The sequence below is a fragment of the Hibiscus syriacus genome, unplaced genomic scaffold (assembly GCF_006381635.1).
Source record: "Hibiscus syriacus cultivar Baekdansim isolate YM2019G1 unplaced genomic scaffold, ASM638163v2 tig00110213_pilon, whole genome shotgun sequence".
In the NCBI taxonomy this organism is placed as follows: Eukaryota; Viridiplantae; Streptophyta; class Magnoliopsida; order Malvales; family Malvaceae; genus Hibiscus; species Hibiscus syriacus.
Window position 1 is genome coordinate 1,413,865 of NW_024062630.1, and position 10,922 is coordinate 1,424,786.

At 34.4% G+C, this 10,922-nt stretch overlaps 1 protein-coding gene and 1 pseudogene across 1 annotated transcript; both read left to right on the forward strand.

Moving 5' to 3' along the window:
- The first annotated feature begins 451 nt into the window (after positions 1-451).
- On the forward strand, positions 452-6,192 carry LOC120113867 (annotated as a pseudogene).
- Positions 6,193-6,625: 433 nt separating this feature from the next.
- LOC120113868 (acyl carrier protein 2, chloroplastic-like) lies at positions 6,626-8,675 on the forward strand. The gene is made up of 4 exons (XM_039134924.1): positions 6,626-6,767; positions 7,784-7,894; positions 8,077-8,199; positions 8,373-8,675. Exons 1-4 carry the CDS (start codon positions 6,714-6,716, stop codon positions 8,499-8,501), a joined length of 417 nt encoding a protein of 138 aa, XP_038990855.1. The 5' UTR covers positions 6,626-6,713; the 3' UTR covers positions 8,502-8,675.
- Positions 8,676-10,922: the final 2,247 nt, after the last annotated feature.

Genomic DNA, 10,922 nt, shown 5'->3' on the forward strand with positions numbered 1-10,922 from the left:
AAAACATATTCAAACTTTAGTGATTATTTATGTAGTTTATCATATTTTAATATATTTTCTTTATGAATTATATTATAAATAAGTACCTAAAGTATATTATATTTTTCATATAAGTACCAAAATTATTATTTGGTCAAAATAAGTATCTAACTTATTCTACTTTTTCATCTAAGTTCTATAAAAGTTGACACATTATATTAATTAATTTTAAAAAAAATATTTAGATAGAAAAATTGATTACTTTATGTCCTATTTTTATCAAACAATATTTTATGTATTTATTTTGACCAAAAAAATTAAATTTAAATATATATTTAAAAAAATACTTTAAGTACTCTAATGAAAAAAATGATATACTTTACAGATTATAAATATTTATTTATATTCAGTTGATCACCCGCGTAACACGGTCTCTCCTTCTCTCTAGCTTACCGTAAAATAAAAACTCTAAATCCAAGCACAAATTCGAAAAGAATTCAACGCATCAAAAGCGAAAATCTGAAGCTGATAGAAAGAAAACTGTGGCACATTTCTCACGAAACAGTGGAACTTTGAATGATTTCGAAATTTCGTTTTGTTTCAATAAAATCACAAATTAGATTAAAAAATAGAACGTTGAAAGGATGCTGTTTCCTAAATGCCGTTGATTATCCAAAACGGTTCGGTAAGTTTCAGATTTTTTTCCCTTTTCGGATGTTTCGCGGCGGAGTGGGAGGGAAGAACAATATAGGAGGAGAGAAATTTTGGATATCTTAGTTGTGTTGTTTCTGTTTTAATTCAATGGAATATCAAAATATTTGTAAAACAAAGCAGTTACTATAAATTACTGAAACGTAAATGCGTCTTCATGCATGTTGTTGTTATTGGTTCTTCAAATGATTTGATAATTGGTTGATGAGAAAACGGAGCAGCCTCATAAACAGAACATAAAGAGAAGACGAGGAAAAAAAATGGAATTTTGGGAATGAATACTCTAAAGAAATAAGTATAACTTTGTTTCTTTTCTGTTTTCTTGAAGAGTTCTTAAGGTGGCTTGGACGTTCTTTGAAGATATGCAGTGTTGAAGGAGAATTCAAATCTAAAGCTTTGAACTATAATTTCTTTCAATTGGATTAAATTGATTGTGTACAATTTCCTGATAAAAAAGAGGCCAAAATGGTGGCATCGCAGTTAGCTGATGTATTATCCAAGTTGCAATCATTATATTCAGACCATGCCTCTGTGGTCTCCATGAACCTATTTGTTGCGCTTCTTTGCGCTTCCATTGTGATAGGTCATCTTTTGTAGGAGAATCGATGGATCAATGAATCAATTACTGCCCTCGTCATTGCAAGTTTGACATTTATAAATGTGAATTTAATTCTTTTTATGAACAATTCGGGAAGTTTTGTTATGCTTGGATTATATGTTCTTCTTTTTCTAATACATGTTATTTTAATTGATTTTATGACAGGGTCTTTGTACTGGGGTGGGAAAAGCTCGAGTCTTTTAGTCTTCTGTGAAGATCTCTTCTTTATTTATCTTCTTCCCCCTATTATATTCAATGCTGGGTAAGTTTGTTCTGTTTCCATTTTCTTTTTCTTGTGAATGGGAAATATAGGGATTGTTTCTTATAGCTTACATAAGGTAAAATAGATGGCTATGCAAAAATTATCCAACGGAAACTTTATTTGGTTTAAATCCCTCTTCCCTGGTTATAAGTCTTGGTTCGCAATGTTGCTCAGACTCTAGTGTGAGTATCAAAAATGGATATCTGTCCACACGGGCATGTTAAATTTTTCCAAGCCTTTTCATGCGTTCATAAGATCTTTGGGAGGCCATAACCAGATACGTGTTGAACATGGGTTTTGAACACAGATGCTTTAGAAAAAATGAGAATTCAAAAGTAACTAGCAGCTTGAACTTGAGTGCATTGAGAATTTCCCCTTGTTTACAACATTTTAGACATATGAACAAAGATTTCTTTATTACAATGTTGAAATTTAATTTTTAATTAAATTCTTTTTTAAGGACAAGACTACATGTAGTTTATTATCTGCCTTCCTAAAGCCTTTTCTGATCTCTGCTTTCTTTGCCAGGTTTTCGGTGAAAAAGAAGCAATTTTTCATCAACTTTATTACAATCATGCTATTTGGTGTTGTCGGTACACTAATATCTTGTACAGTAATATCTTTAGGTACTTTGCGTTTGACAGATATACAATACCTTTAATTTATCTATTGTTTTACGGGTGACCAGTGGGGATTAGCAGCCAAGGGGTCGGCTTGGTTTGTTGATGTACTTCTAAATGTTCTTGAGATTAATTTGGTGGTTGTGATAGCATATCTTATTCTTCAAACAGGTGTTATTAAGTTCTTTAAGCAAATGAACCTTGGCTTATTCGATATGGGAGATTTTGTAGGTATTTTCCTTGACTGCTCCCTTTCTTTTCAAAATGGTTTGGTCCATGTTTGTGGATCTTACAATTTTTTCTGCAATTTTCAGCAATTGGTGCAATCTTTGCTGCAACAGATTCTGTTTGCACACTGCAGGTATGCATAATTGAAATTCTAGTAGTATTTTTAAATTGAACGACTAGTATATCAAGCTTACTAAACTGAAGCTTCTCCTTCTGATGGTACAGGTGCTTAATCAGGACGAGACTCCATTACTCTACAGTCTGGTTTTTGGAGAGCGTGTTGTAAACGATGCAACATCAGTGGTGCTTTTCAATGCAATCCAGAGTTTTGACCTCACTAACACGTCCTGGAATTGCTTTGGAGTTTTTCGGAAAGTTCTTGTATCTATTTATAGCAAGCACTCTTCTGGGAGTGGCTGTAAGTCACTTTTTATTCAAATATCAACACTGAACTTTCGCTTTATGTTGATCTGATTTTTCATTTTTGTGTCCGAAGCATTTTTGGACATTGGTATACGGGGATATGTCCTTCTAAGGACCCTCCAAATACATAGAAAAACTTTTAAAATCAAACAAATTTTTATCAGACACATGCATGTATTTGACACTCATACATGAGTCCGGTAACATAGCTTCCTCCGAGGTGTGATATTTTTCTTTTCCGTTCAGGTTGGACTGGTAAGTGCTTATATCATCAAAATGTTATACTTTGGCAGGTATGTTTCAGATGCTATCTAGGTTATATATCAATTTGCTCTGAAAAATAAAATCTCAAAATAATAATATAAGAATCTGATACTCCTTTCCAGGGAATTAAGTTTTACAGAAATATAGTGTTTTTAATCATTCTTTATATTAAAAAAAGTTCTACTTAACAGAAGACTCCAATTGAACATGAATTTTGTTAAAACAGTACAGTATTCTTATGTCACATTGTCTTTGAAGTCAAGAACTAATTATATGTACATGATTTTAACATTATCAAGATACCCAACAGATCGTGAGTTTGCTCTTATGATCTCATGGCATACCTTTCATATATCATGGCTGAAGTAAAGACTTCTTGGGATAATATGGCACTTTATTGCATTCTTTAATTTTTATTTCAATATAATATCTAATACTGCCTTCCGTGCAGCTGTTCTATTTTAGTGGCATTCTCACGGTGTTTTTTTTTTTTTGCGGGATTGTGATGTCGCATTATACCTGGCACAATGTTACTGAGAGTTCAAGAATAACTTCCAAGTATGAATCCTCTGTATTATTGTCTTAGAAAAGGCAATAAAATTTATAGGTCATTGATATTAGGAGGGAAGAGAACTTGTTAAGTGGTGTCATCTTACATATGTTAAATTTAGGGCTTTAAGAAGTCTCATGTTCAAGTTGCAACCTTGTCACTATAGCTAATTGGTTTTAGGGACAATACTTAACACCTCTTAATCAAAAGTTTATCTCTTTATATGCCTCAAATGATTCAGATCTTTTTTACAGGCATGCTTTTGCTACCTTGTCATTTGTTGCCGAGATTTTTATTTTTATCCATGTCGGAATGGATGCCTTGGACATTGAAACATGGGGATTTGTAAATGATAGGTATTCTCTATGCTGTTGCTGCTTCAACTTTTCATTTGTCTGACAAAATGTCACACTCTAAAGATCCTTCAAATATGTGGAAAAACTTCTTAAAGTTTAAACATATTCGTAACCGGGAATCACACCTGAGTCTGTGTACTTAACTCTATGCATCTGCTGGAATAACTAAATTTTGGTAAAATGTATATTAATGAGTCAATTTGGTCTTGATTGTTTGCTTCGGGTATATATTTTCAGATTTTCTTTTCCATTTCCTTTATCTCCCTTGCAACTTGTACAATATAACATCCATTTACAGAATGATCTGTTGTTGTGACATTGAATTTGATCTCCTCTTTGCAGACCTGGGACATCAATTATTGTTAGTTCCGTACTGCTTGCACTGGTTATGGCCGGAAGAGCAGCTTTCGTGTTTCCCCTGTCGTTTTTAATCAACTTAGCCAACAAATCACCTAGTGACAAGATCAGCTTTAGGCAATAAGTACGAGTTAGTGGCAATCTCTTTTGCTTCGATATCAATTAATAATGTTGTTTGGCAGTTGGCATTACAATATCTTTGTAATCTTTTGTTTAGGTTATAATATGGTGGTCTGGTCTCATGAGAGGTGTTGTATCTATGGCACTTGCATATAATCAGGTAAAGTCTGGATACTCTATTTCTCTCGAAACAAAATCTTTTTTTTATCATACATCATAAAAAGCCTCGTATTAAAGTTTTCTAAAAGATTACGAGGTAATTTAAAAAATGCACAAATAGAACACGGGTATCTTCAAAAATTTAAACGTTTTTTCATATATTTGGAGGGTCATTGGGGGTCTTATCTACATACCTATATCTGAAATTGTGGGTGATACGGCATTTTGAGAGAAATAAAAGAGTTGGAGCAACATAGGAGATAACTAGGAGCGGAGAAATTTGTTTGATGGACTTCTACGTGATGAAAATGAAGTTTACAAGGGGAGGGCACACTCAATTGCATTTGAATGCTATTATGATTACAAGCACTATCACTGTAGTTCTTTTTAGTACCGTGGTAAGATATCTCCAGCCTTTATTTTAACTGCTTAGAGATTTGCTGGTTCACATTTTATTTTGTTCTTCTTGGCCCTTCGGTTAAAGATCTGATGTAGAGTCTTAGCTGAGGATTTGAGTTTTACATTGCTAAAGTTTTATTCACACCTTCAAATGCGACCTGAAATCATATTTTAGCAGCCTTTTCCTAGTCTTGTTTTTTTGTCCGTCTTACGATAACAATTTCTTGGGGATGTTAGTAGCTCTTTATATGAAGTTCTTATTTGCAAAATTGATTCAGAGCATGTAAATCCATATTGTAGCATCTTTGCCGAGTATTTTTTGTGTCTTAAGCATAACAGTTTCTTGGAGATGTCAGTGGCTCTTTATCTGAATTTCATATTCGCATTATCGAATCAGATGCCTGAACTCCATGTTATATCATCAATCTCCGGGACACGTTCTATTATCTGTCTTAAGCATAACAGTTTCTTAGTAACTCTTTTTCTGAAGTTCGTATTCACATGATCGAATCAGATGCCTGAACTCCGTATTCTATCATCATTTTCCAAGTCTTGGTGTCTTGTCTTTCACGCTGATCGGGTTTTAGGAGATGTTGGTAACTCTATCTGTTGGTTCGGCTGATCAGGTTTTTGGACTATTGACTAAACCTTCAATAAGGTTCTTGCTACCTCATTCCAAAGTAACAAGCATGCCCTCCGGACGTCTGTCTCCAAAATCAGTCACGAAGCCGTTTCTAGGAAGTTCTCGGGACTCCTTCGATGATACTCCAATGGAGTACAGCGGCCAGGCACCATTGGCGCACTTCTTACGACTCCAACACACACCATCCATTACTACTGGCGCAAGTTTGATAATGCCTTCATGCGGCCCATGTTTGGTGGCCGGGGTTTTGTTCCCCTCGTTCCTGGCTCCCCAACAGAAAGGAGTGAACATGGTCTATCTCAGTTGCACTGAGACTCTGCTGGAGCGAGACGTAAACAAAATACACGCATTATGCATCGGAGTTGTTCTCAGAAACGCTAACATCTTGTAAAGTATTTTGACGAGGGTGCGCGAGAAGCTGAACCGCAATGGCTTTTGTAATGTATCATATATAGGTAATTTTTGTTAATGCCCGAAGTTAGCAAAAGATGTATGTTAGGGTCGGGTTATTCAAGCGGTTCGATGAGTTCGTCTGTCTGTCTGAATCAGACTTTAGACGAGCTATTTGTGATTTAGACCGATCTCATTCGGCTCGAATGATTATTTTAATAATTGAAAATTTTTTTAATTATCACTTGAATGAAAATGAAAATATATGAAGGTTTAATGCTAATAAAAAATCTAATATTTAAATCTAGTAAATCTAAAGTTTTTTTCTCCAAAGATACGTTTATTTTTTAAAATGTAATATTTTATATTCATACTTGTGGAAGATATAGAATAAAAATAAAATAGTCGGAATGGATCCATTTCACCAAGTGCTGTCCACAAGATTCCAACTTTACCTACCAACAATAATAAATGAACATAGAATACCGACAGATCACGTTTTGCTAAAAAAAAAAAACTCGTTTTTGTCAATAATCAATATCACAAGACGTCCTACTATAAAATCCAAAGTCTTTAACCCTCGGGCCACTTACTCATCTTCTTCCCTACACTCACTTCGATCTCTCCGCCGTTTCTCATTTACTCTCGTATCTAATGGCTTCCATTGCTGCTGGCTCATCCATCGCTATGCGACCTCGCATCACCCTTGTATTTTCTTCTCTCTTCTTTCTTTGTAGCTCCTAAGGCATTTATTTCTTCTATTCTTTGTTATTTGTCTGTTTGTTCGGTTATTTTAGCTCGATCTGTTTGTTGTTTTAGTTGTTCTCCTTTTACATGTTGCTTTTTATATATGGATTTTAGTCTAATGTTGAGATTCATACCTTTTTATGAGGTTTTACTGTTCATTTTGTTGATTCAACTTCTTTCATGGATGATTTTATCTGGTTAATCTGAGATCTGGAGGTTTCTAATTCATTTTCCTTATTTTTTGTTTTGTTTCTGCTGTTTCATTTGGTTTTGTTTTCGATTTTTTAAAAAGGAATTCTATTTGGATGTAAATAATTAAAAACTTCAAATTGTAAATCTTACAGAGAACATAAGATATGTTTTTACTTGTATATCGAACGAAGGATTTATGCTGATTTGATGTTGCGTTATGTTATTCGTTATCCTTTAATCAACTGTGGTTTTGAGTTTTACCAATTTTTTAGAGAGCAAAAAGCAAGTAACTAAAGCAAATGAGCAGAAGATCTGTTTTGCATCAATGTTATGTTGTAAAGAGGAAAGCTATAGATTTGCTGGGTATTATTCGTTTTTAGCTTAAGATGGTTTGTTGTATTGGCTTTTGGCTTTTTCTAAACATGATTTTCTTTGGAATTATTTTGATAATAACATAGATTATCGCATATGATTGGCATAATATATGTTCAAGTTGGGACCTTTTATACCATGTGAATCAGATATCGTTATATCTGACATATCATTGTAGAAAGTTTTATTATTTATATTTTGAGTGCTTATGAATATTAATAGTATGCTGTTGCATTTGCGATTTTGTTTGTAAAATTTAGTGAAATAGGCTATGATTGAAGTGCAAAAGTAAGGTTTCTATTCTGCTAGGAATAAGGTGTTGAGATACCTTTGAATATTCTTGTTTCTTCTAGAACCATTCTTTTTGTGTAAATTATTGGCTTATTTGTCTGCTATTGAACATCTTTTGACAGGCTGCAGGCAGGGTTTACGGTTTGAAATTGGGTTCATTTATGAACCACAGAAGAAGCAGCCTATCATTTACAATGCGTCCAATGCCTGCTCGCTTGCAGATTAGCTGTTCTGTATGTTTCTAACTAAATGCAATGATATTAGTTTTAATATATCCTATTGTAGATGTGGTAGTGATCATAAGAATCCACTTTTGGATTCCTATGAGGCTATGATTATATATATAACTGTTTTCTCTTTGATATGTTTCTATTAAATAATAAGCTCAGTTATTGTGCTAAATGCTATTGTGCAGGCCAAAAAAGAGACTGTGGATAAAGTTTGTGAAGTAGTAAGGAAGCAACTAGCTCTAGAAAATGACCAACCAATCACCGGTGAATCAACATTTGTTGATCTTGGAGCTGATTCTCTTGATACGGTACTCTCTCATCTCTATAACCCTTTGATGTACTTTCTTTTGTTTCACTTTCATATTATGCACATAAAAGAAAGTGCAGGATCAAGGAGAGCATGAATTTGTTGATTAGTTGTTTTTTAACTTGAAAGATTATTGCTTGCGGTTTGTGTTAAAATTGTTGAATACCATTTCAGGTTGAGATTGTGATGGGACTGGAGGAAGAATTCGGAATCACTGTCGAAGAAGACAACGCACAAAGCATCACAACTGTTCAAGATGCTGCAGATCTTATTGAGGAGCTCTGCAGCAAGCAAAGTGCCTAGAAAGGGATCCAAGTAGGACGGTTTTCGTGTGACGATATTTGATACGATTCTCTAGCCTGCAATATATAGCATTTCGGTGAAATCTTGTGTGAACTTTTATGTTCAATACGTAGGAAATCACGTAATAAAGTTGTTGGGATTATTAGTTAAATTATGGAATTTCTATTTGTGTCACCTTTTTTTTTTCTTTTTAGTGATTTATTTAGAACTTTTGTTTTCTGTTAGCTCTGAGCCTCTGATGGATTGGATTGAGTTCCTTGAAAAGGTTATTCGTTTCATGCTCAAACTAAAAACTTGGACTTTTCAACCAAATATATGACATCAATTTATTGATGTAACAAAGTTGAGTTAAAGAAACTACAGCTCTAAAATTCCGAACTAATATTGAGTAGTACTTTCTAACGCTTGAAAAAGTTTAAATCGTTTGCATTTAATAAAGGTCGGTTCTATGGTAAAAAAAATTTGTTATCAATGCTTAGTCAAGCGTTATGGTAATAAATTTTTACTAGGTTTATTAATTTGAGTTGCATGAATTTAAACTTGATTTAAGCTCGTACCATATTCAAATAATTTCAAACCACTGTTGACTCGCAAGCATGACTATTTCATTTGTGTTGGATTTGTGTTAATTGATGACCATTATTGGCTTGTATGGGTCCAATAGGTTAAAGGGTTTTTAGCAGTTTATTTGTGTTTGGATTCAATTCGGATATTTTTGTAATCTTGCCCATGTCAGTCTAAGATTTTGCTCTTTTCTGCTTCGATAATCCACTTTCTTCTTCTGCAATTTTACTGTTCAACAGTCGATCTCCGGTAAATTAATATTGGCTACCTGTTTGCGGAGACCTTCACACTTGTTGAAATCGTCAATAACATCATCTTTGGCGTCATAAAAGATGTCTCTGGGCTTCCACAAACAATGGCGCAACTTTTCGTTGTGGTGCTGCTGTCGCTCAGCATCCAAAAGCACAGCTTTAATGCTGCTGCTCATGGTCTCCTTCAGCCTCCTCAAATTGTTTTTGACGTTGAACGCCAAACCAACTTCTTCCAAGGTGAGAAAGTCCACAACCCTTTCTGCAATATTGAAAAAAAAAACGTTTCTCCCATAATTGCTTCTTTGAGGATCTTCTTCCATTGGAGATTGCAACAAGTTTGCAGTGCTACAAAATCTTATTTCACTATTGTCAACTCTACCAGAGGGTACAGATCATCCCCTCGGACTTGGACAAATAACAATTAGAAAATGTCTGGACTTGAGAAGAATAACAGATCGGCACATAATGTCAATGTGCAGGCAAAAAGGAAGACTCTGGATAAGATATGTGAAGCAGGAAGGAAACAACTAGCTACATAGAATGAAAGACCAATCACCGCTGAAACAAAAACCTAGCTTGTTTGATTGAAAAATAAACACAACATTCAACACATCAAACAAATATCATTACAAGTTAAAAGTTTACTACATACCTAAAATATTATCTTTAATGCGAACCTCTTGGATGTGGGCAATCTTGTGCCAATCTGCACCCCCATCTCGTCGGTATCTTCTGCTCAATTCTGGACATTGTTTAATATTTAGTTCCCTAAGTTCGGCCAGGCAGTCCATTCCCTCCGGTAGGGCTGAAATTTTTTGCAATTAACAATCTCAAGTTTATGAAGTGAAGTGAGATCTTTTAGCCACGCCAGTAGAGCTGCAAAATTGTAGCAATTTTCAATTCGTACTTCCTTCAAAGTGGAAGACGATCCTTGAAGAAGCAATTGTAGCAAATCTGTGAACACATTTAATCGGCAAACAGCGAAAGTTTTGAGGCTCAATTGAAGATCTTCGTCTCCTTCCTCTTCTTCTTCCATCTGTAAATTGATCTTATCACAAGAAGATACAAGAAGGTCTTCCATTTTGGTTAAAAATTTCAAGGTTCGTGGCAATGAGACGAGATTAGGACAATCATACAGAACAAGTCTTCGAAGTGATGTGAGATACTGCATTCCTTCAGGTAAATATCTAAATTCTCACAACTAATCAACATCAAGCATTGAAGAGAAGTCCAACATCCTAGTCGAATTTCCTTAAAATGCTTAGATTTAACAGTTATTTCTAGATATCTACGCTCAATCAAACATTCCATGTTTTCAGGCAACTGCACCAATGGAATATCATACATTCTTAATGTTTGTAAGCTCCGAAGCTTACAGAAAGAACTTGGAAGTTTGGTTATGTTATAAAAACGTTCCAAGTCGATAAGTGCTTTAATGTACCAATGGAATTCGGTAAAGCTGCCAATGGTGAAATGCGTAAACTAAGTGCTCGTATATACTTGAAATTGGAGACACAAAGATTTATAAGAGAATCACGAAAAGTCTTCAATTCCCTTGAAACCTCTTGGACGATTACTGTTCGAACATTTTTCAATTTCCTCATAA